Source organism: Carassius gibelio, chromosome A12 (genome assembly GCF_023724105.1).
Source record: "Carassius gibelio isolate Cgi1373 ecotype wild population from Czech Republic chromosome A12, carGib1.2-hapl.c, whole genome shotgun sequence".
Taxonomy (NCBI): domain Eukaryota; kingdom Metazoa; phylum Chordata; class Actinopteri; order Cypriniformes; family Cyprinidae; genus Carassius; species Carassius gibelio.
Genome location: NC_068382.1, coordinates 20,092,574 through 20,119,281, shown reverse-complemented (window position 1 = coordinate 20,119,281; position 26,708 = coordinate 20,092,574). Strand labels below are relative to the sequence as shown.

Below are 26,708 nucleotides of genomic sequence, written 5' to 3'. Positions count from 1 at the left end.
AGCGAGACACGAAAGCTCAAATAAAGCGCCCGCCGTTTTGTTTAGTTGATCCAGCTGACATGCCATTGGCTCAGAGCGCCATCCAATCGGAGCCACTGTTTATCCTGGGGCGCGCTGCACGAGCTTATTGACATGTAGGTATTAGACCAATGGGCGCGACTGCTCCCCCAGTCACCTCCCCTTCTTCTTTCTGAGTGGCACTAGCACATTCAGGAAAGAGCCTCTGACTGCTTGTACGGGGCTCGATTCAGCAGAAGCTCTTACTACTACGCTGCATCTCCGAACTTGCACTGCACACCCACTGCAATCTGCAGACTCTAGGATGTAACCATTTCCATATGCTTTTATTCTGTTTCTGCTATTTAACGTATTTTTTGACATGTTTTTTTTTAAAACCCATTTACTGTTTTACAAGGAATAACTTACCAGTAAGTAATTCGTTTATATTGTATACATTTATATGCGTGCAATAATAAACATTTGCCTTCAAGAACTGCTCTTACTTTTTTTAAGAACATCTGGCGTTGTTCAAAATTATTGCAAAGGGGTGAAAGAAAAATATCCATTAATTTCATCTAACTCTATTGCTTTCCTTGAACAAAAATAGACTAATAATTACAATAGTAATGATGTCAACAACAAAAACAACAATAGCTAATAAAAAAATAATCGTCATGATCATTACTATAATAATAAAAGATCTGTGTAATTCTGAACTACTATTTACCGCATCATTCTGAATAAAGAAGGAATTGTATTTAGAGCGAAGGCCTTAGTGTCTTATTGACCAAGAATGGATAAAATACAAGTGTGAAAAATCATTTTTTGTAAAGACATGGATTCGCAAACTGCTATGAAATGGACGTGAATTTGGCAGAAGTAGGCTAATTTGACCTATAAGCGCTTTTACCTTTCTACAGTTTACATGTAGAACAGATATTGGGCAGTTGTTTGTGAAATTACAACTGAGCATAGGCTTGTTAATTAAATCTTAGTTTTTGTAGGCCTTTATTATACATATTTTACACTGCTATACCATGATTCATAAAATTTTCTGACTTTTATCAGAGCTTAAAAAGACATTTCAAATCCCTCTGCCTGTTCTGTCATGCGTTCCTCCTCACCTCCCGTCCGTCCGCCGAGCCAAATCTAATAGATCTCAGATCCCAATAAATGTTAAAACTTCGGCTTTGGTTATAACTGGGAGGTTACTGAGTTAAAATACCCCATGCTTTAAAATTTGTGCCCAATTTCTTTAAATAAAGTAATGAAGTCACAGACATGATACATGTTTGCTGAAATGTCCTTTGTCAGTGCAAAAACGTTGCATAGCCTATATTCAATTCTGTACTTCAGAGAGCTCATTATTTAGGAATTTAATCTTATGGTCATTATTTGAGTGTGTGTGTGCATATATATATATATATATATATATATATATATAATTTTGTGTCAATTCATTCACTATTATATAACCTCTCTCTATTTTCAGTTTTTGTGTTCTAATGAGAGCAGTATAGGGCTACAGCAATTTCAGTTTCGCCCAGTAACCATCCTTCACTCCAAATGGGAACTTCCAACGTGATTTCGAATAAATGGAAAGCACAGCTATAGATTTTCAAACTTGCTCAAAATGTATTTGTTTCCTTATCTGTGATTCAGTGGGATGAGGACAGCACTTACGACCATGAGCATGAGTTTTTGTAATTCTGTTTTGCAGACTTTCTTTTATTACCTCACAATTTCCATTAGTCTGGAAAAAAATATACCTTGTCGCAAGCATGAGGATGTTTTGAAACAAATCTCGTGCATTAGAAACAGCGTCTGACAATTGTTTAAATGCACCATTTTACCATGACGATCATACTATATTGCTTGTACCCGTGATTTAGGAAAATTAAGGACTGGAGGCCAAAGGTGAACTATAGACGCCGTGCTGTTAACCTCGTACTGTTATTGAAAACCTATCTGATGAACAAAGCAGTTTCATTAACTGGAATGACAATTAAATACATTTATAAATAAATTACATTTATAGTTATAATTGGTGTTTGTAATGAACGCAGTCATACCAAACGTCAGCGATTATAGATTTTCTTAATGTTAATGTTTCTTAATGTCTAGTGGGTGAAAGACAGAAAGATTGGTTTTGCATTGTCAGTTTCTCCCCTTCTTTTGGTTAAAATGTCCTTGGTTTTCCATATAGGCTTGAAGATACTGTAAGAATGTATTGATCCTGGCATCTTTCTGTGAATGGTGTATAGCCTGCAGTGAGTCTTCCGTGTAAAAGTGGAGGTGTGCTGCAAGCTCGCTCAAATGTGGTGAGATGAAAGAAACGAGCGGAGAATTTGTTGAGGCAGCAGTCGCAGCAATGGACGTACATTCATGTTTTCAATGAAGGATTTCCATTACACATCTGAAGGATAACATGATACGATCTTGTGGATTTGCATTACTCGCTCGTGTAACTAGTTTGTAATTTAAACTATATTTTATGATTTTTGTGTTGCAGAAAACATGACTGGGACATAGCCTACTTTTTTGGCCGTCAGAGCCAAAACTGTGCTGAATGCAAGACCTAAGTGAAACTCTTAACGGGATTATAACATCTGGGCAGCGTTCGGATCGGTTCTCGTGGTTTCCCGCTCTGGATTTCGGATTTATCGTTTTTTTCTCGGGATGGAAGGTCGGGATTTCGCTCCTCCGCCGCACCTTCTGGCTGAGCGAGGCGCGCTGGTTCACAGAGGCGCCTCGAGGATCACTCCTGCCGGGCACACGACTGTGCAGCATCCCGGTCACTTTCAGCCTGGAAAATATTACCCCTCACACATACCGATGCCTCCACATTCAGGTAAGTAATATGTTTGTTTTACTGTGGATAATTCAGTGCCTTTAAAACAAACCTTTATCTTTTCACAGCAGCGCACTGAAGTGGAATTAGGCTACAAATACTTAATTTTATTGGGAAATTAAGGTATTTATTTGGAAATGAGCAATTGCTATGGACTCCATATAGTCAAATCTGATTGAATATGAGCGTTTCATTGAACAGTTTACTTGCATAAACTCTGTCAGGAGCTGAAAGGCTGGTTGTTTCTAGTTTAAAGCAGTGCAAACGGTATTAGAAAATAAAATAAAACTTAGATAATTATTTTTGGACACTTTAATTTATTTTTGGTACATTTATTTTTGATGATTTAATGAATACTGTTTTGATAATGAACAGTTACTTTAGCTGGATTGCCCTCTTTGTTTCGCGCTCATTCAGAGATCAGTTCAGAGATCAGTCTTCTTTGACAAAATAAGTTCTTCGGTAGTATCTATTCTAGTAAATCCCCATGATTTTCTGTTAATTATTAAGGTGCATGTTTGAGCGGTTTGCTGCCATAGCTGCTTAAAGTTAACACAAGTGGGCTAGCTGTGGTTCGAGAATACTCCAAGATTGGGGTCAGTAGCACTGTGTGTTTGTGTGTGTGTGTGCGCGCGCGCTAAAAGAGGCATCTGTGATACCAGAAAATTCGGTTTCTATATTGAGCGGTGATGTGACGGGGTGCGAATGAGTTGACAGTGCATGCATTAGATTTAATAAGTGTCTCCAGCTTTCAAAGTACATTTGGGATAGAGGTACACTTAGCATTTTGGTTATTAACGAGTTCGTATGTATGTGCACATGAATGCATCAGTCTGTGAATTCAGCTTCTGTTGTTAATCATGCAGAGAATATCACAGTATGTACGTAATTCCACAGTTTTCTTTTTTCTTTTATAACATTAAACATAACTACCCTTTTGATGTGTTCTAATGACTTCAGCAGTTTCAATAGTTATGAACAATGAATTAAATTAAACTCTTTGGTGTTGTTTAATCAGTAAGCTTGTAAATATATCCCCCTCCCCTTTATTTTTTTATTTTCATAGGCCTATAGCTTAACACTTATAATTTCTCATATTAACCCTTGACTTGTTATCTTGTGTGTGTGTGTGTGTATGAATTCTTTTCAGTTGAATACGAATGAGACATTACATTCGCTGTGTTTTAGACTCAGCTGAAGTCATTCAGTCCTGTTCCATGCACAACGTTTGCTGTGTGAATGATGAAGTTTCTCAATGAAATTGAGGCTCAAATTAAATTTCAGCAGCGCGATCCCTTTGACCCCGACGGTCCCCGGCGCACGGTGAAGGGGTCGTCAGCGGCTGTCTTCCTCTTCGGCCTCCCGTTGCTATACCCTCACCACTGCCTTCTTAAAGTATTTTTATTTGTTCCTTACACAAATAACTCCGTCCTCTTACCTCACACAGAGACAAACTGCGAAGGTCCGCAAGATAAACTCTATAAAACATACAGCCTCTTACAATAGCTTTCGAGTAAATGTACATCTCCCTGTCGTTAATTTTCATCTCAAATGTATTGAATCGGTTCATTGTCTATTTCTTCGACGACTATCGTCGAGCTGAATGGATTTTAAAAGCCGCACCGCCAGTGGATTGATGGATCTTGTTGTGCTGCTGAAGACTCGCGTGCACATCAAATGCAGCGCGGCAGTGCGCGGGGCTGATGTGTACAGTACGATCTCCTTTTCTTCTTTCTTTTCACCCCCTCCTTCTCTCTCTCTCTCTCTCTTTTTCTTTTCTTTCCTCCATATCCTCAGCAGATGTCTGTAACGTCTGCCTCAAGGCCAGCTCATGCCATACAGGAGCATCATTACTTCTGTGTATGTGTGTATGAGTATGCGCGTTTGCGCGCGTATCAATTTCATGTTCTTCCGCTGTTGCTTTCTTTTTTTTTTTTTTTTTAATCAACACAGGTGTCTTTTCTGCAGAATAGGTAGTATAGGCCTACGATGATACTGTAGTATTATTTTACATCATACTGGGAGAAAAGTAATTTTGTATGTAATGATGGGATAAAGGCTAAGCATATATATATATATATATATATATATATATATATATATATATATATATATATATATATATATAATTCCTCTTACTTGAAATGTATTATTTCAGACAATCACACTTATAAACTGTATTCCCAAAAGTGCAGAATGCAGGATGGAAGGAGTGTGTAAAAATAATTGAATGACTGTGAAAATACGTCAGAAATGCATTCTGGCCTACTGCAGTGCTACCCTTTAACTGAATCACAAAAATACAAATATAGACTGAGAGACAGAATGATAGTTTTTCTCGGTTACAATTAACAGCAACCCGCAGTTCAATTAGGTGGCACCCCGTCTGTCACAGTCATCCAAGCGTTCGTTTGCCCTCACCTTCGGCGTTACAGAGTGATTTTGTAGCTTTGTGTCATAGCAGTCTTGTTTCTGCACGAGCAGTGGTCTGCCTGTCAAGCTTTGGTCGGCCTTCTTTCATATCACTTCCTCTCCGCTTCTGTGTGCCTTGAGTCCTGATTTAACAATGCCGTGTCTGCTGCTGCTGTTGATCCGAAGCTGTCTCACCTCCTCGTCCACTCGTTCCTCTGCGGTGCAGCCCTGCTGCCCCCAGGCTCTTCGCCTTTGATAGGGCTCGTAGTTTAAATTAGTGCGTTCGCTTGAGTCTAGTTAGTATATCTCTTCATTCCTCTCTCCTTTTCACTTGTGCCTTTCTCTGCACAGTCCCTGACTTGTAACGGATCACTTTTATGGATTAGTGCTAAATAAATTACAGCGTCTTTGGAATTTGATTCTGATTTAGCATGAACGTTTGTGTTTGTTTCCACCTTTGTCCGATAACTTCTGAAATGGCGTAAAATTCCTTCGCTGCTCCAAAAATAGAGTAAAGAGTGAAAGTGAATAAAAGAGCGAGAGTGAGAAGAGGAAAAGAGAGGCTGAATGCTTCCACCTGGTTGGTAATCTGGCCCAATTACCTCTGCTTGGTAGCACAGAGCCTGGCGTGTTCCACCGCCACTCACTATGCCTGCCAGCTGAGTGCTGTGCGCGAGTGTACGACGCTCTGTATATATGTGTGTGTGATTCTGCAGAGCCTCTTTGGCAGAAGCGACATCGCCCCCCACCCCACCCCTTCACCTCACACTCTCTTCTTTCACTGTTTGATGTGCCTCAGTAGGCTGTGAGAGTCCCAAGTCCCAACACCCCGTCCGTCTGCACCCATCACCGCTGCCCTCTCAAACAATGCATCTACACGTCATCCATGTCGGCAGAAAATCATTTATTAATATTTGATACGTACACCTTCTTATGTGCACCTATAAAATATGTATTACCCGCTTCAGCGCCCGGAATATCATCACTTTCAATGCCTGTGACTATTGATTAGGGCCGCGTTTCTCAAAAGCACAGCTGTGCTGTATTAAAGTCATGAGATCAGGCCAACTTGGTGCGTTCCAAAAGAGCTGAAGCGGTTCACCTACATTCATCTAAAAATAGTTCTGTCATATTTTAATCTTTTATAATGTTGTCACCTTTGTGTCATTGCATTTGTGCCATTTTATGACATTACTTTTTTCTTTCCACAAATACAATGGAAGTAAGTAAATGTTTTCTAATTTCGTTTTGCAGCGCATTGACTTTAGTTGTATGGACAAAAAAACTGTTCTTCAAAATCTTTTGTGAAAGTCAGTTTTAGAACGCATTAAAGTGAGGAAATGGGGCAGGTGTGGCCTAATGGTTAGAGAGCTGGACTAGTTACTGGAAGGTTGCTGGTTTGAGTCTCGGTGCTGGCAGGAGTTGTAGGTGGGGTGAGTGAATGAACAGCACTCTCTTCCACCCTCAATACCCATGGCTGAAATGCCCTTGAGCAAGGCAAACAGTACAAACAGTACATTTAAAAAAAGTTTTTACAAATATTTTTTAATGCAAAGCAGGAGGGTTTAAATGAGGAACTGTGAATGCATGCATGGCAAGTCAGATATGCATGCACCTAATATGCACCTGACAGATGATATGGTGTTTTCACACCAAATCCGAAAATTGTCACCCTTCCAACTTGGATTTCTGCAACTGATACTTGAAAACTGACTGGGATAAAAAATGCTCAGTGGGAGGGCTTGTAATATGCACACAGATACAATCGCACAAAAACACACATAAGCTAAACCCGTTAAAGGATGCAAGCAAATAAGGGTCGGTAGACACTGATTCGTACACACACAGTTCAACTTTTAAACCCTGGGTTCATCTGCTGTGCATTGGATCAGCACAACAATGAAGCAGTACTCTGGGGCACCATGAGCTACAGAGCTCATTTATACAGCTGTCAGACTCCCTCTTTCTTTCTTTCTTTCTTTTTTTCTTTCCTTCTTTCTTTCTTTCTTTCTTTCTTTCTTTTTTTCTTTCCTTCCTTCTTTCTTTCTTTCTTTCTTTCTTTCTCAATATCCCCCTCTTCTTCCATTTCCTACTGGCTCAATTTTTTTTTCACAAGAGAACAGCTCTCATGACTCGTCAACACTGCTGTTTGGATTTCATCAGTTTAACACCCAGCATTTTTTTTCTCTTTTCATTTTATTATATGTATATGTGATTCTTTCAACTATCTCACTCATTTTGACACATTTCCCTTAGGATGTTACACGCATCTTCTCTGAAACTTGTAAGGGCTTTTTTTAGAGCTTTGGGAATTGGTTTATATTGATTTAAGTGGTTTACATTTCTGTGAGTAGTTCTGATCTAAATCTAAAATCAATTTTATTTGGAATTGTTTATTTTATTATATATATATATATATATATATATATATATATATAATTGAATATACATTTTTGAATATACATTCTTTTTATTTTACAATTTACAGCAAACTATTTATAATGTCTGTTTTTAGTATTTTAAAAAAGAAATTCAGATATTTCATACACTGACCCGTGCCAGCGACTATCTTTTTTGTTGAGCCCTGTAAATTCACAAGTTTTGTGCGGAGTTTGAGCAGAATGTGTTCTTTCTTTCATGTGTATGTGTGTGTGTACTTGCATGCTGCTTGCTACATCCTGTGAGATACTTTTCATTGTGACACCTCAACTGATGGACTCAACCAACACAGCATATTTTAACCATGTGGGGAATCTCTCTCTCCTCCCGCACTCTTTCCCTCATGCACTGTCTCATGCACTGCTGTCATTATTAAGTCCAATTTTTGACTCGGCCTGCATTTGTTGTAAATAAGAAACAATTTTGGGATTTGGCTTAGAAAACAAAAGCCCTCCACACTGGCTTTGATGTCTGATAGTAAGAGAAAAGTGACATTTTAAATGGGCTGCAAAAACAAAATCTTGAAAGTGTTTCAATTCTGTGGTGAGGATGTGTGATTGGACGAGGAATCTAGTGACAGGCATGACTGTGTATGCTAGGATGACCTACAAAACACACTTCCACCTTTTTTGGGGGGTGAGGGTGGGGTGGGGTGGGGGGGTTATACGTGTGTTCTGAATCATGGATGCTGTATAATTTCTGCGTGTTTTTTTGCGTGTGTGTGCATACAGTGATCAATAATCAATCTGTCTGTGTGTTCTCAACAAGGTCGGATCGTCCCACCTTGGCACCTGCAATTTCACAGTTGTGCTGAGCTCATCACCATTAGATACTAAGATGATATCAGGAAATATCATCAAGGATTTTATGCTGCAATGGTATCTGACACCTGTATGTACCAGGTGCACACACACACACTGACTACCTTATTCATGTAGTTATAATTGAATACCTTTTTTTCTATGCTACTCACTATTTTGCATTATTAAACATATTCATGTGACTATTATAATAGGCACATTGAATACTTTGATATTTGGGTATCTTCCACAGTATGTGACAGTATGTGATCATGCGAGGGTGGGATACCACACAGCAAGACGAGAGCTGCAAATGTATGCAGAGCCTTCATTAAATATACATAAAGCATGCTTTTTAAGGACACATCGGCTTCCACACCAGTAAAGAAAAAAAAGCTCAAAACAAAGATTAGCATCAGGAATTCAATATTAATCAGTCTCGAGGGACTCTCTCTCTCTCTCTCTTTCTGTATTCCTCTCTTTCTCCTCTCTCTCGTTATAGCGAAGGCTTTAATTTGAGATTGACTTGTTGCTTTCGGGCCACATGCCTCAATATTTTCATGTTCTCCGGTTGACGCATAGCCTTTGTGTTTTGGCCTGTGCTTTGATTGCTTGTAAAGTTTTCCCTTCTCACTTTCATCCCTCCCTAATCGTCTTCCTGAATCTTTTTTGTTTGCATTTTTATTATTATTTTTTTTTTCCTTTTAGGCAAGAACTTGCTTGTTTTTTTCTCTCTGGTTCTGATTAGTGTTTTTCAGACTCAGCAGGAGGTTGGCTAGCTGTGGGGAAAGACAGTGCCGTGACCACCGTGACCACACAGTCATGCCTGAACACGGAGCCAGCCTTCCATGCATCCCATAATAGCCCCTGTTCTATTTCTGGACTCCGGCCTTGCCATTTTTACCCAGAATGCACAGAAAAACGAACCCCTTATTTGACCAGACAAATTCTCAGATTCACTCCTCCCACAAGTCAAATTCTGTGAAGCGAATAACATGTCAAAACATGCGGGTCTCATTCCAATAATCTAAAAGAGTCCCCCCCCCCCACCACTTCGTCTCCTAAAATGCTTCGATTTAACACTAAACTGCTTAAACGGATGCAGTATGGCTTGGCTTGCCTGCTTTGTTCTGTCCAGCTTTGGCAGCTGATCTCTGGTCAGGTGTACTGTGCGGTCACAGTCGGCTCAATTAGGACACAAACATGCTTAACAGCTATCAGTATGGCAACATAATAACTGTGATTTGGATTGAAGAGGAATGCATGATTACATACAGAGGGGCCGTTGACAAGGGAAAGTGGGGTGTCAGTGTGTTGATGTGTGTGTGTGTGTGTGTGTGTGTGTGTGTGAAAGTCTATAAGAGTCTACCCTTATTATCACTCTTTTCCCAAAAACAGATCTCTAGCTTTGAAAATGAATTGGCTAATGTCAGTAAACTTGTTTATTTATGCACATTCAGACCCACACACACACATATAAGTGGATATTGGTTGCCTGGTGATAATAGCTCTGGGCTGGCGACCCAAACAGGTGTGTTCCCAGATAGGGGTGACCCCTGAACTGCAGCGATACTGAGGATCACGGTGCCCTTGGGCAGGGCAGTTAACCTGAGCTTGCTCCAGGGGAATTGTCCCTGTAATTAAAGTACTGTAAACAGCTTTAAATGAAAGTGTCTGCTTATTGACAAGTAGGCAATTATTCAACAAGTTGACTTTTTTTTTTTAAAGATGATGCAGCTTATGGGGTTGGCGCATATGAGAGCGCGTGCTGTTATAAGTCTCTCCTGAGTCATAGTTTGCAGGGCAGAATGAGACTCAGGGCTGCTGGTAATCCCTCTCTGGGTTTGGAGTTTCTGAGCCTCACGTTCACACTGATACTGGTTGGTTAGAGGGGGATTAGAAGACCTCATCTTTCACTGGACCCCAGAATAGAGGTGTGGATCAGGGTGTGAAGAGGGTAGAAAGGAAAGGAGAAGAAAAGGAAGAAGGAAGGGAAGAAGAAAAAAACTGGAAAGGTAGGGGAAATACAAGACAACATTAGGAAAGAACAGGAGAACACTAACAGGAAAAAAGGATGAAAGGAATGTAAGAAAGGAAGAAAAGCAGAAAAAAAATTAAAGTTAGGGAAATGGAAAGAAAGAAGAACAGAAGGAAGGGACAAACTGTTATGAAAGGTGCGGTAAAGGAAAGAAGAAAAAAAGAAAGAAAACTGGAAAGGAGGAGAAAAGGTAGACAATGAAAGGAAGACAAAGAAGGAGGGAAAAATAAATAAAGGAAAAGGGATATTTAGGAAATTAAAAATAAAGGAGTCCAAAAGGTTGTGGAAAGAAGAATCAAAGAAAAGAAGGAAATAAGAAAGGAGGAAGGAAAGCAAATAGAAAGAAAGAAAAGGGTAGAAAAATGGAAGGAAGACTGGACAGGGAAGAAAAGGAAGGAAAAGATAGAAATTAAAGAAAAAAGAACATGAAATGAGTCAGAAAAGTGGTGGAATGGAAAGAAAGAGAAAAGGAAGGAAGGTTACCAAAGAATTAGGTGTGAGGAAGAATAATTGAGAAGAAATGGAGGAGGGATGGATGGACCGGAAACAAGGAAACGGAGAGGAAAGGAGGAAGGAAGAAAGAGAAAGACAAGAAAGGAAAAAAAGCAAGTGATATATGTGTGAATATAATGTATATGTGTGTGTGTGTGTGTGTGTGTGTGTTCTTTCCACTATGGTTTATGCTTCAGTGAGAGTGCTGATGTCATGTAGACACCAAGATTAAAGTGCTGCACCCGCTGTCTGGGGTGTAAACACCGCCGGCACATTAAACACCGCAGAGAGAGAGAGAGAGAGAGAGAGAGAGAGAGAGAGAGAGAGAGAGACGGTGGGACAGGGTACAGGGAACCATGTGAATGAAAGACAGAGATAGTGATGGAGAAAGATAGAAATGGCAAAAGAAAAAGAAAAAGAGTAACAGAAATTGAGAGTTTGGGGAAAGAAAGATCTGATTAATGAAAGGGAAAGTTGTGTAATGACTTTCTGAAGGGTTCACAGCAGTGCATGTTCATTAATGTGAGGAGCTCTGATCACGGATTTGCCATTCCTTTTTCCCTCCTTTCACAGCATTTGAAATGTTTTCATTAGTACTGTAATTATAAGATGCATTTACATGAGACACATCAATGTAATAGTGCTTTTGCTGCAACAAGACAAGCCTCATGCATGCTACGCAATAGATTATGGCATTCATCAGGCATATTTTGATTCAATAATTCTTGTATTCCTGTTCTAGTCCTTCAAATCAACATCCTGCATCTGATGATGAAGAAAATAAGCAGTTCCCAGGGAGCTGACGGAAGTCAGGCGAAAATAAATTAGCCACATAAATAATTTGCCTACAGTTTAGAGATTGTGTTTGCAATGATAAAGAAAATACTCAACTGCATACCTTGTTTTTTCCTCATAGTTTTGTCTTTGAGCTCAAGTTTATTCTTCCCAAAGGAACTTTTCAGTGCCTTTTTAGTTCATTTTAGTTCTCAGTTTGGTTTCACTGAAGTGTCAGCTTTGTGTCAGATAGATATCTGACACAAAGCTGACACTTCAGTGAAACCAAACTGAGAACTAAAATGAACTAAAAAGGCACTGAAAAGTTCAGTATATATATATATATAATGAGTTATTGAGTAAATTGTTGACTAAATTAATAGAATAGAGCTATAATGAATGAAGCATATGTTACTGTTAAAAAGTTTGGGGTCGGTACGAAGTCTCTTATGCTCACTGTAGAATACAGTAAAAACTGTAATACTGTGAAATATTATTACAATTTAAAATGACTGTATTTTATTTAGATATTTAAAAATGTATTCCTGTCATGGTAAAGCTGCATTTTTAGCAGCCTTTACTCCCGTCTTCACTGTCACATTTTTTGAAGCTTGAATGGAAAAATAGAAAATTTAATATAGGCTTTATTTTCGTAACAATGTAAGTTTTCACTGCCAGTTTTGCTTGCTTGAAAAGAATTAATTTCTTTCAAGATAAATAAATACAATTTATGATAGTAATGTAGCAAGTAAAAAGTAAGTTATGTCAAAATGTTAATTTTGGGTGAAATATCCCTCTCATCTCAATTTGCTAATTTTATTGTTGAACATGTGCATGAACTTGTGAAAATGCATGTTTGTCTGTTTGTGTGTTTGTCCCAGATATGTATGTTGTGTGTGTCTGTCTGTATTAACAATATGAGTGTATGTGTGTCGTGCTGGCTCCAGTCGCCAGTGGTTATCAAAGGCCTTGTGGCCGGGTGCTGTGTTGTCTCTCAGGCTTTACGGTCCTTCCCTCAGCATGTCTGGCTGGCCTGGCCTGTCCTCTATCATGTCTGCCAGATAGTGGCTCCTCTGTGCTGGGCTTTGCTTGGAGGTCAGGAGCCTTACACACAGCTGTGGACACAACACAGAGGCCCACAGTCATCCCCTATCATCTCCCCCTCACACACACACACACACACACACACACACACACACAAATACGCTCAGGACATGGAGTCAGTCCAGCCTGATGAAAGAGGGGAAGATGTGAGGCGTGAATCGAGGCTATTGTAATTCCACATCCCGGGTGCCAGGAGCACTGCTCTTCTCGCTTCTTGACGGATATCTATGGATAGAACGAGTACTGGTTTGTAGGAAAGTTAGTGCAACTCTTTTTATAAATTGGCTCGTCTCATTGGGTTAGAAGAGTGTTTCGGCCAGCTGTTGCAGCGAGTAGACAAACACGGTGAGGCGGCCCAATGTTATGTTTCCACTGTAAAGACCATTCAATCAGTCTTTAATTCCCCTAAAAGCCAAGAGACTGGCCTATGATTACACTTTGGCTGATACACACTTCCCTTTGGCTGTGATTCAGCTCTCCGTGTGACTCTGCAAGTTGTAGCTCTCTTACACTCACATCTTGTTCTCTTTCGCTCTCTATGTCACTTCCAACTGTTAGTCTGATACTCAATTTTAAGGCACTGTTTTGCTAATATCCGCCTTGTTGTTAACTTCATTCCCACACCCTCTTTCCAAAACTACTCGAATGTACTAAATGATTTACCTGCAGAAATGATTCTGATTGGCTAAAAAAAAGGCTTCCTTTCAGCCTAGGGCTGTCCCAGAGAGAGGTATAATTTCTTTGGATAGTTATTTCAGCTAAATCTGAGAAGTAATCGCAATTCATGCATCGTATTGCTTACAGCACCTTCAATACACTTTCTGTTTAACATGTGCAGACAAACACACCGTTGTAATGCAGCCTTGATCCTTAACCTATAATCTGCAGAAGTGATTCAATTTCCTTTATAGTTACACATTCATTCCCCTCTGAATATTACCAATATTATTCCTGCTCATGTCTTTCACTTCGTTTCTCCTCCATCTCTCTGTGTCTTTATTTTCAGCATGTGCCTTCTTAAGTTGTCGCACTTTATACTCTTTCATTAACTCTTTATCCTCTTTGTGGAGCATTGGTAAGAGCCATAAGTCTTGCACTTCAGAGCCCCCCTCACTTCACTTATGCAGAGAATTTTCAACATGGCATCTGTTTGTTAGCGCAAGTGTCTACATTGCAAGGAAATCAATGAGACACAGTCCACCTCAGCTAACAAACAAACATTTTATATAATTTTATTTTCTTTTTTGTGTGCATTTTTTTTTTAGCCAATTTGTGTTATTTGTTGCAGTTGTTGGTTCATGTGCACACACATCTGATGGATGTCTTTGTATATTGTTCACCATGAACACTGCATTTTAAGAAGCTATGTAAAAATAGTCATTTGGCAAAATGCGTCTCAAAAACCACAAGAATTTGCTGTGTGCACTGTAGACGAAAATTGTTGCCTGATGAATTAGGACAGTGTTACCAACCACAAATTTAAAATGAGCTCCCCTTTTTGACACGTTTGTGTATAGTTTGTTATTTTTTAGATATTTAATGGTCTGGTTTTCATGGTCAGTTCAAGTGTAGATGTGGGGTTAGAGAGAGAACGAGCTAAATGCTCAGCTGTTGACTCTGGGTCAGCGTCTCAAAAGAGAGTTCTCACACTGACCAGAGTATTTACTACTGCCTTTATCATAAAACAGGGAAATGCAAAGGTTAGGTTGAGGTCAATAAATCGGCTTTGTTTACTCTTTTATATTATTTTCTGTTCGTGGGATTGTCCAGGATTGGAAGGACTGTCTGCAGGTGGCTTATTCAGGCTCTCCTACAGATCTTGCAGGTCTGAGCTCACCCTTGCTCCAAATGAATCTGACTTTTTTCCTTACAGTTGGCTTATGTTTTGTGGGAGAAATCGTTTCTTTAGAGCGTACAGTGTCTCTTCTTTGCTGCATTGTGTTTTCTCAAGGTTACAATGCTACAATAGCACTCAAATCTTCTCATTTTCAGAGGCGTTTAACCTCAGATCTGATATCAGCCTTGCCTTTCCTCATACGGTGAATGTCATTTCTGCAGAAGTTCAAACAGGGGCATGTTTGTGGCCTCCAGGTCGGTTCGAGAGGAAGTCGGTTTTCCTACCATTTGCTCTCTCTCCATTTGGGAGCCATGAGAAAAGAAAATGAAACACATTTATCTTGGGTTTCCCTGTTCTCTCAACCCTTCATGTGTCCTTCCTTCTGCTTTTATTTGTCGAACACACACATACACAAACCCCCAGAACGATGCGCCCATGCAGCGCCGTCAATATTCAGAAGGGCCCTGAATGGATGGCTGGCATTTGCATGCATTGATTGAGTGCATGTTTGCCCAATATTTCAGCACAGCTGATGGCTTTATTAGACACATTGATTTAAAAGGCAGATAGATGGAGGTGGACGACAGGGAGGGGAATGAACAGAAGGGAATGAACGAGGAAAGAGAGGGAACATTGTGACACACACACTGAAAAATTGAGCAGTTTGTGTTTTTTTCTGTGTATCTGGCAAATTTGAAATAATAATAAATCACAAATAAAAATAAATCCATCACAAATAATAATATATAATAAATTCATTTTATACTGAATCAAAAGGGCACACTGACGTTTAGATCCTCTATTGGTCAAATGTGCACATTTTGTCTTTATCAACTTGAACTGTTAGTTATTAATTGCATTGCTATTATATTGTTAAATTAGTTTATAATTAGTTTACATCTGAAAAGTATTAATTAAAAAAAGTCCACATTAGTTGATGAACAGTAATTAAAGTCCATTGTCATCTTCAGTACTTGTGAAGTTTTTTTTTCAACCTTTTAATGGCATTTCATACTATTTTCAAAAATTTGGTTAAACATTTAAAAGAAAAAAGAAGATGAGAGGAAGCAGAGTGAGAGATGGCTTTAGACAGTGAGAACTGTATGACTGTGTTGACCTGCATGTGTGTGTGTGTGTGTGTGTGTGTGTGTCCTGAAATGGTCTGATTAGGAGGATGGTGTTGGGTTGTTAGAGGAAGCGGTGGGAACTCTCACCTTTTCGCTGACTGCACTCAACTTTAACATGACCCTTACACACACACACACACACACTCAAACACACACAGAGAATCATGAACACACGATGATCACGAGTGGATAACTATACAGACTGCTGACTCTCTCTCTTCTCTCTCTCTCTGTCTGTCTCTCTCGCTTCACATTGTAGTTAAAAATGTCTCAAATGAGATTTTTTTTCATGTGACACAGATCTGACACAGTGTCTGAACAGCAAAAACCACATTCATTGCTGCACTTTCAATGACCTTTCTAGTTGTTCATGTTTACTTGTTTAGAACTTTATCTTAAATGAATTTTTTTTTACATTCTTAACCAGAGATTTAAAAGTTTTTATTTGTATGATTTAGCAATCTTTGAAACCAGTCATTTTAATAGATTATACTTTTTAGTGTACAAATGTATCCAAATCCTCAGTGCACTCAATAATGTTTCATGTTGGCTCACAAGCAAATTTTATTCTACACATACAGTCTTAAATATTACTTTTAGAGTAGAACAAAATTTGAAATAAAGAAACAAACAAATAAACAAAAGAAAGAAAAATAAAATGTATTAATTATAATATATATATATATATATATATATATATATATATATATATATATATATATATATATATATATATATATATATATATATATATATATATATATAGTAAGAAATATAATTCCAAATAATTTTTTGAATGACTTTTTAGGTTTTAATCAATTTAATGATTTTTTTTTTTTTGGGGGGGATTGTGGAAAATTGTAAATGTAGCCAAAAAGATTTGTGTATTTCTGTTGAACATACCATAGTAGAATAATTTTAAAGAAATTAATATTTTTATTTAAAAAATAATTAAATTACATTATTTTTAATCAAATAAATGTAGCCTGTTGAGCCAAAGAGACTTATTTCGAAAACATTAAAAACCTTAAATTTAAAACTTACCCCAAACTCCATCAGGTTAGAGTATCATATGCATACATGTTTAAGAACATCACCTGTTCAAACTCATGTCTGATATGGGCCACATTTAAAAAGTCATGTAAGCAACCACATGAAAAAGTGAACTTAAGCAGAAAATCGTAATTGAGCGCTTTGGTTTGTGGTGTGAACACGTCCCCTCTGTCATTGTCTCTCTCTATATCTCTTTTTAGACCAAGCCACACTGAACAATTCCCTCTAGAAGCAGCTCTTTCCATTTCATTCGAGTCTGCATGTGTGTTCAAGCCAAGCAGAAGTGGTTTTTGGTTACACTTCTGTTAAAACCCCCCAAAGGAAACTGCTGCCTTTTCTCCCTCCCATCACTTATTTTGAACATGGGAGGGCTAGGGTTTTGCTGTACCTCAGCTTTGGGGTTTCAGGCGTGCTTCACGCTCTCTTGCAGAGGCCAAATATAGAGACTTGTTCCAGTGTGGGTGCAATACACCGCCAGACCAACCAGACTAGACCCCTCTACAACAAGTGTTGCTATTTCCACTTTCCAACAGGAAACCAGCTGTGTGGCTTTAGCTTAGCAAGGGCTTTTTGAGTTTGTGTGTGTGTGGAAGAAAAAATAAGGAGGGTTTTAATATCATGCATGCATGTGCAGGTTAATGTCAAGTTGGACTGAAAGAACATTTATGTGTGTGTGCATATCGGATGTAATGAGCAGTTAGAGAGCAGGAAGCTGCGTCACCCCTTCTGCTCCTCTGTGTCTGCTTTCTTCCTCATCCTCCTCATTTACTCTTACAAAATAGTGTCATTGTTTGCAAAGCTGCAAAAACGACCACTATATAGCGTGTGAGTGTGTACATGTACAAATCATGGTGAAGACTGTCCTTTTGACCTCTTCAAATCTTTTCACACTGAGCTCATTTATATGTACACCTATCCCTAAACCTAGCCCACACAGAAACATTTTTGAACTTTTACATTTAGATACCTTTACTTTTTTTTTTTCATTCAGCAAGGATACATTAAATTCGATCGAAGTTTAACAAAAATTCTAATGTTACAAATGATATTTATTTGGAATAATTATGTTCTTTTCTATAGTAATAATACAAATAACAACACTAAATGCGCATATTAGAATTATTTGTGATCCGAATCAAATTACATTTTGCTCCCAATAATTAATTACATAATAAAATATATTAAAATATACAACAATTATTTTAAATTGTACAAAATATTTTACGATATTTTTGTTTTTGCAGTATTTTTGTTCAAATAAGTGCAGCCTTGGTGAACATAAAACTTCTCTCAAAACCTAAAAAAAAAAAAAAAAAAAATCTTACCAACCTCAAAGTTTTGAATGTTAATTTGAAATCACAGATTTAATTGCTATTGGTAATATACCTACATCTATTGCTTAAATTATAACTTTTTGCATTGCTTTTTTTTTATTTTTATTTTTTATCTAGGCTAAGTGATGACATCGTATGACTTTTGTAGTAAATTAAGCATTAAAGAGTTTTTGAATTATTAGGAAAAAAGTATGTATGTTATTTATTACAATCTCTGATTAAGAATAAAATCTATTAATAATAAAAAAGTTATTTAAAAAATATACATATATTTAGAAAATGTTGTTTCTTTATCCATGCATTTTTCCAAAGGGAGGTTTTTTCTTTTCTTCCCAAGTATAGTAAAGCAAACTTCCACATAATTTTTTTAAGAATCAGTTTTACTTTTAAGGACATCTCTAGACATTCACCAATGGAGGTTTTGTCATATTCTGTTAACTTGTGGGGACAAATAAGTCTCCAAAGTATTGCTAAGCAAACCCTCAGACACTCAGACACACAGACACACACACACACACACACACACAGAGAAGACCATAAACCAAACATCCTATGAAAATTTAAGCAGATTAACAAAAACACTCTAAACCAAGAAAGACAACAGAAGCATGACCACATATATACACATGGTTTGTACATACACACACTTACACAATGGCAGGAAACAGAAATATCATTATGGGTAAATAAAAAAGAAAAAGAAAAAAAAGGGGGCAGAAAAAGAGCAACCTGAAGGATTTAGCGAGTGTGACTAAAGTAGTTCTGAAGAGAATAGCTTGAGTAATTCATTTGCAGGTCTCTGCTTGCCTGTTTGCACAAGCTCTGGATGCGTGTGTGCGTAAGTGGACACGTACCTAGAGTAGCGGAAAAAGTCGTTTGTCTCTGTGATTACTCATTAATGATCAGGGCCCATCCAGCCACTCCTGTTTTGTTTGGTTTCTGTGCATGTGTGTGTGTGTGCATATTTGTGAGTGAGTATGAGTGAATGAAGTGTGTTTGCTTTTCTCTCCCCCATCATGGTTAATTGCCCTCTTCTCCTCCTCCTCCTCTTGGTTTAATGAGGTGTCTGACCCCTGGTTGCCTCCAGCACTATCAGAGCCTTATCATAACACACACACACACACACGCACACACACACATAGAGAAATGTACGCATGCTGAACATGGCTTCCCCCACAGTTCCTGTTGTTCCCGCAGTCTCTGTACAAGAAACTGAGTTGTAGGTACATCTCTTCAGGGTCCACATTCTGCTTGTTCAACTCCCTTCAAATATGAGTCGTGCTTTTATTGGTCGTCTTTGCCAACTCTGTGACAGATGCCAGCGTGTGTTAGTGTCAGTATAAATACTGATAGTTGATTCTCGTGGCATGTTCAGACGAGTCAGTGTAATTAGGCTGCTGGATTATTCCAGACTCGCTACTTTTCCAGGAAGGAGGCGTGCAGCTCACCTACGTATCCAGCATCTGTAATTAAAGTTAGAATGCGTAACTGCCGTTTCAGGCGGCCTGTTATTGCAAGTGTTACAACATACAACTTTAAATAGCCTATAAACGTTATTCTGAAATGATGGCACACTGAATTGAATTCGATTTTGATAAACTGAAATAGTATTTTTGTGTAAAATGTACTACATTATTCTTTTATTTACAACTTTGATGTTTTTTGTTTTTTTTTACAAACAGCATAAATTTGACATTTGGTTACAAATTTTGATCAAGTCATGTATATCATCATGACAATTGAATCAACTGGAGTGCAATCGTTTTCTGTCACTTATATCGTTTCTATATGGATGTGTTTATGTGAAGTGAATTTTGTTTTGTTTATGGTGCATGTAGTTATTATTACCTTCATGTTAACTACCAATTTGGGGAATCTAATCAGCCTGGTGCCTGGACCCCTGCGGCTGCGTCTGATTGGTTCCACTCTTTCGCCATCACAGGAAGAATACAAACCTCAGCTGGCTTGTCAGCCAATCATCAGCTCTCTTTGAGACCACTGGGAGAACTTGTGTGTGTGTGTGTGTTGGTTGATTTTTGCATGAACCATGTTTATTCTGTTTGTATAGAGAGTGTGTTGGTTCTTATGCATTGAGTGCCCATTTTCCTGCATGCTGATGTCTTTGTAAATGCATAACTTTGCATTTATATGTTGTATATGTATGTGTGTTTGAGTCTAGACACACAGCCACCTTTTTAGTGTGTGAGAGATGCAGCATGCACCTCTGCCCTTGATGATGTGAGAGCGTCCCCCAGTTCCCCAGACGCACTCATCCACCCTCTGCTCCGCCCTTCCTCTACACTCATCTCTCTCTCTTTGTCTCTTCTGTCATTCTCATCTCTGGGGGATTCTGAGCTCTATAGTCTGGGGTGTCTTTCGGTCTCTTGACAGGCAGACAGATGAGCGCTTTAAGGACTGCTGCGTGATTTCTGTGGCAGTGTGTGCGAGTATAGGGGCGGATACCTGAAGTGAAATCTCAGAAACCTCCAGTCTGGTGCCTGTAGGGTTTGAATGACAGCTGCTGAACCTATACAAATCTCCAAAGAGAGAGTGTGAATGTGGAAACTCTAATCGAGAGTTGTGAATATGGACACAAAAAACTGTAAAGATGTAGTGTTAAAGGTGGAGTGTGTCATTTTTGCATCATTATGAAGACATGGAATTTTCATTGGCTGAAATCCAAATCCTGCCTAGAGATGAAAATAAAGAAGTATTTGGGGAAAGGTTTGTAAAAGCTGTTAACAAAAACATGGTATATATTCATACATTTATTTTCATAAAATACTATTGACAATGTGTATCTGTAACACTCAACTACACTCAACTACACTGTGCAAAATGCATTAAGTAAACCTGCTACTTACTGGGTTTATGGTGGCCCATGGTAATGCTGAAGACTATTTGAAACTTCATGCTGATTTGGGCCCCATGTGGTGCCAGTCGTTGATTTTTATGAGCGCTAGTTCTGGACCAATACAGTTCCCATTTGGTGGTTGTGGTCTCATTTAAATTGTAAGGAGCCTCTATCTTTCATGACTGAGAGTTTGCATTTCTTGAATTGTGCCATGGAAATCTCTCAGTTGCAATGGTTTATCCTTTTCCTTCTTTCATTTATTCTTCATTTCCATTTTTTTTGCTGCTCCTTTAAGATGATTCAGATCACTTGGTTTGGTTCTCTTGGGGGATCTGCTCTCTGCGTCCTGCTTTTCTCTGTTGTTCCCTCAGTAACTGTGAGACTGAAGAGGAATGAGAAAACAGGGTGAGAAACATTAGCAAAAGAAAACTAAGAGCGAAAAAGTAGGTAGAAGTCATCCTAATGGAAATGACAAAAAAGGTGCACAGGGTTTTTTTTTCTGTGCCTGTTTTAGTAAAAACTCACAGTAGAGAGAGGAAGAAGGGGATGGTTGAGACTGACCTATTAATCATTCTTATTCTTATTCAACGTATAGCTTTTTATTTTTCTCACATTAGTGCTCTCTCATCATGGCACCAATATGCCTTATTCTTCTGGTGCCTGATGTGTGGCAGAGTTGAGCCTGATTGTGTCATCCGCATTCTTATTTTTTATTTTTATTTAATTTTAAGCATAGGATTTTATATAAAAAGTGTACTTATGATCATAAGAAACAAAATTTCGAGTGACTCAAACCTTTTCACTGGTAGTATACAATGGATTTCTATGTTTTTCCTCATTTTAACTAACACAAATAGGCTGCTATCAGTAGGGGGCGACACTGCTAGAGGGCGCTGTAAGTAGTAAGGTGTGAAGGGGATATGACTTGCGGTCAAAGTGTTTACTGTAAACAGATTGTTGAACAAACAGCGGCTAACATGCTCACCGGCAGACCTGCTGTCCGCTGTTGACTTAACTGCTCCCTTATCAGAAAGAGCAGCACACGGTCAGCCCTGAATAAACATTCCTAACACAGGAGTCCTTTGTGTGCATGAGTGTGTGTGTATGTCTGAGTGCGTTTCACTGTGCACAACTCTAATGAGGAAATACGGAATTTAACTTGGCCGTATAGTGTGTACAGCATGGTACTACAGTCGTATGCAGATTTAAAACAAGTTAATGGTCTAGCCAAGGGCTCAGGGCTGCAGGCCAAAGCCAACCCAGCCAGATCGACATGCTCTGAACCTGCACCACACTGATATCACTGCTCATCCCTTCAAATAGCTTCACATAACAAACATTATAGAGATCAGTACCATGCTGGACCAGGACCAGCTCTTTTATCGCACTGTGCTGGCAGTAAAGCACTGCATGAAGCTTTTAATGTGGTCTTGACAATGTGTGTCCTGTGTAAACCAGTGTGAAAAAGCAGATATCATGATTCATCAATAATTTTGAATTTTATCTGCATCTTATTTTTTTTTGTCCCTTTATATATAGAAATATGTCAAATAAAATAAAGAAGTAGAAAGTTTCCATATACTTGTTTAAAACTTGGAGTTGGTGAGATTTTTTTGTTTTTGTTTTTGAAAGTACAGTAAAAAATACAGTTAAAACAGCTATATTGTAAAATATGATTGCAATTAAAAATGTTGTCAGTTTTACAGTTTTACAATTTAAAATGACTGTGTTCCATTTGATTATATTTTACAATGTAACATACTCCTGTTACACTTTCAGCAGGCATTACTCCAGTCTTCAGTGTCACGTGATCCTTTAGAATTTATTTATTCATTTTTTTATGAAAATTATTTTCATGAATGCATATGTGTAAATGTGCATATACACACATGCACACACATATATGTATTAAAATAAGGTTTATAATAATTATTTATTATTATATAATATTATTATAAATTATTATATAACAATTTTATTTTCAGAAACTGAATAAATAAGGGATCCTACAATAGCTTATATCAGAGAAACAAATATATTTCTTGTGTTTCAAGGATATGTTTGTAGAGATGGCTGTCACGCTAAATCCTTAATATGCAGATGATCTTGAAATGTATTGTGTTGATTATGCGCTCTTCCATTTAGAATAATCCAGATTCATCAAGATTAAGAGAAAGAACACATTTATGTGCGTATGCACCTATACTTAATCTGTCTGAATTGTTTCTTGAAACTTTTCTATGTGTATTTAATTATAAATGAATAAAACCCATTGAGGACGCTTAGTTTTTGTGTCATATAATTCATCTAATGCTTTTTGTTTTGCACCTACGAAATAAAAAGTGAAAATGAACGATTTCTTTCCTAATTACATTGAACAGAGGGATTCACTGGTGTTAATAAGAATTCAGTCCTGCATTAATGAACCAGTTGCGTATGTGTGTGTGCTCACATGCGTGTTTGCGTTTGTGTGTAAGCATATGAGATCAGGCTTCCTGTCTGAGTAAGTACCCCTGTCACTTGTGTTGTTGCTTTATGTCAAAACATCTCAAAGCAGGGACTGCGCTCTGACTCTCAACACACACACACACACACACACACACACACACACACACACACACTGTCGGTACGCAGCATGCTGCCAAGTCTCTTGGTGGCTACAGAGCTCAACCTGTTAAAAGGTTGAACTCTTGGGAAGGTGCTGATCTGAGCGCACCGCACAGAGGCCCTGTGCACTTCTCTCAGCATGCAACACACACGCACACACACATAGTGAGCTTCCAACATAGGCTGCATTTTAAGCAATCATAGGTGCGTTCCCAGAGCGAATGCTTTTCAAAAAGGTCCAAACTTAATTGTGTTGCATCGTTTTGGCCAGATTCCATGAAGCATTTGAAGAGAAGGCAATCCCAGGATGCATTGCGACAACTCCTACTACTGTCCCTCTTGGAACAAAAGCACACAGCTGTGGTCAGGTACTTAAGGAAAGCTGGACCGTTTTACTGTGTTCTGAATTGACTTTTTATATGTTATTAAAGAGATTCAGATTTTCTTTTGCTGAAATATGGCAGCAGTTTCTCTCCATTACGGCAACCAGCTCAGGTCCTCCCACTTTATTTCAACAGATTTATTTACCTCACAAGCCTGGAAGCATTCAGTAATTCCACACAGGTAGTGGCGTGCACATGCGGTGTTTATGTGTGCAAAAAAGAGAATGAGACCGAACTGAAGAGACTGAGAGAGACAGCGAGAATGAGAAGGAGTGCTGGATCAACAAGTCAGCATTTGTAGAGAGACCCTGTTAATTGGCATTTGTGACAATACAACACTGGCAGTTATTGATTCTAGATCGGCCAGGGATCGAATATGCAGAGTATTACTCCCCATCATGATTGAACTCACTGTGAGTGCATGTGTGTGTGTGTGTGTGTGTGTGTGTGTGTGTGTGGCCTGTGAAAATACATTCATTAGTTTTAATCAGTGAAAATAGGCTATAGGAAGCTCTTTAATATCTCAGTTGCCATATTGTTCCTAGCAGTTAGGTAATTAATATAAAATATTGGGATATTTTCCTGATAATAAATAAAAAGCTCCCCTTATTGTTTTTTCAGTTAAAACCTCTAAAAGTTCTTGAAACAAGATCAATTGTCTTGAGGACCAGAGAATTTAGACATTTGAATACAAGTGTATTTTATCAAAGTCAGATTTTGTGCTGTTTTTACTATACAAGTTAAAAATATGTTTAATGTAGTAAGATTAATATAAATCAAACTGGCTTTTATTGAAGACAAATAATGATAGGTCTTATTATGTTGTACAGTATTGGTAGTACATTTAAATTAGTTATATAAAAAATATATATAATTTGTTTTTAATATTTTTAAATATATATATTTTTTGTGTTAATATCAGTTTTTCGCCTCCTAGACTCTGATTAAATAGAGAGCAAATCTTCTTTCTCACATTTTTGGGCTGAGAGAATAAAGTGAAAGTGACATGACATGGTGACCCATGCTCAGAATTTGTGCTCTGCATTTAACCCATCCAAAGTGCACACACACACACACACACACACACACACACACACACACCGAGAACACACACCCAGAGCAGTAACCATATTAATTTGTCATTTCAGAACACTCAAAAGCATCACGTACATCACCTTTTAGGAGGAAAATAGTATGATTTGCTTTCTTCTGTGGAAAATAAAATCTAATATTTTGAACAATGTTGGTAACAAAAGAGTTTTGGTTCCCATTGATTCTCATTGTATGTATAACATAATCCAATGGAAGTCAATGAGAATTGAAAGAACATGGTTCCAACATTCTTTTTTTGTGTTCCACTGAAGAAAGAAAGTCTTACGTGTTTGGAATGACATGAGATTTTTTTTTTTTTTTTTTTTTTTTGGTGGACTGTCCCTTTAATTGTGACTGAGAGCTCCATTATGTCTCTAGCTGAGCTGTGGAAGAGCAACATCTGAGCATAGCAGGTATTGGCTAATATCTCTTTGGCGGTAACGTCAAGAGGTCAGATGATGCCTCTGTCTGCGCACCCTCCCCTGTGAAGATGACCTTTGTTGCGAATGTACAGATTGCAGGAAGCGCCCCCTAATTTTACTCCACAGCTGGGAAGAGTTGCTGCTTTATTTCACCAGATGTCCAGCAGACATCTGAATGTCATGGATGAATGCGGCTGTGTGATGGAAGGCATAACTCAACTTTAGTGCAAGCAGATTCAGATGAGTCTCTGGTAGTGCTTTACCAGCCTCAGACTCTCCGTTTTGTGCCCTGACTGAACAAGAAAGAGGCCCCTGGGCAGGTTCACTGTAAAGAGTAAGGGTGTAATATTTAGCCCTCAGTAGAGCAATGATGAGGAGAGGAAGATAAGACGACTGTCTGATCTCTGTAGAAGAACTTTTTCATCTGCATGTGTTTAACCCCTGTGGTTTCCCAAAGCACCTGCTCTCACATGCAAACACAAGCAGAGGAAATTATTGCTCAGAGGTTGCTCTTTCATGGCTCTGGGACCTTAAGACCTATCCACATTAAGAATGCTAACTCTAAACTATATTCCACACCAAACACAATAATGTTCTGTTTATTAAGTGTGTGCTGCAGTTTTATCATCTGCCACTTTAAATGCTTGAGCTCTTAAAAATGATCTCAGTGGTGTGGACTTTTTTGGAAGTGACTTAGATGTGAACGGGCCTTAGGAAGGTCTCGATAACCCATGTTATGTTTTTTCTAGCAAAACTGAGTTTTATTGATGATTTTTTTTCCCCCTGAAAAGTTATATATTCTTTTAAAGAATATTTAGAAATTAAATTTGTTTTTATTTATTTATTTATTTATTTATTTATTCTTTAAGAAAAAGAAAATCGTAAAGGATTTTTTTTTTTTTTTTTTTTTACGTGATGGAAAATATATATAATTTAATGAAAAATATATATTTTATTTATAGTAAAATCTTTGTAGTTAGGAATGAACTGTAAAAAATTACAAAAACAATAATTTTTGAGACTTGCATTAAATCTCATTGCAGTCTTGGAGAAATAATTCAGATATTTGGAAGATAATATTTGATTCAT

General features: G+C 38.1%; 1 protein-coding gene across 4 annotated transcripts in view; it reads left to right on the top strand.

The window, feature by feature from the left end:
• The first annotated feature begins 209 nt into the window (after positions 1-209).
• The window catches only part of LOC128025429 (BAH and coiled-coil domain-containing protein 1), an 84,483-nt gene continuing 57,984 nt past the window's right edge, over positions 210-26,708 (top strand). For 2 of the 4 annotated variants that reach the window (XM_052611786.1, XM_052611783.1), the window contains exons 1-2: positions 211-428; positions 2,513-2,851. In XM_052611786.1, the coding sequence (XP_052467746.1) occupies positions 2,680-2,851 (172 nt within the window). In that variant the 5' untranslated portion in view covers positions 211-428; positions 2,513-2,679. Of the gene's footprint in view, positions 429-2,307; positions 2,852-26,708 lie in introns of those variants that run through there. The other 2 variants (XM_052611787.1, XM_052611784.1) reach the window with 2 other exon arrangements.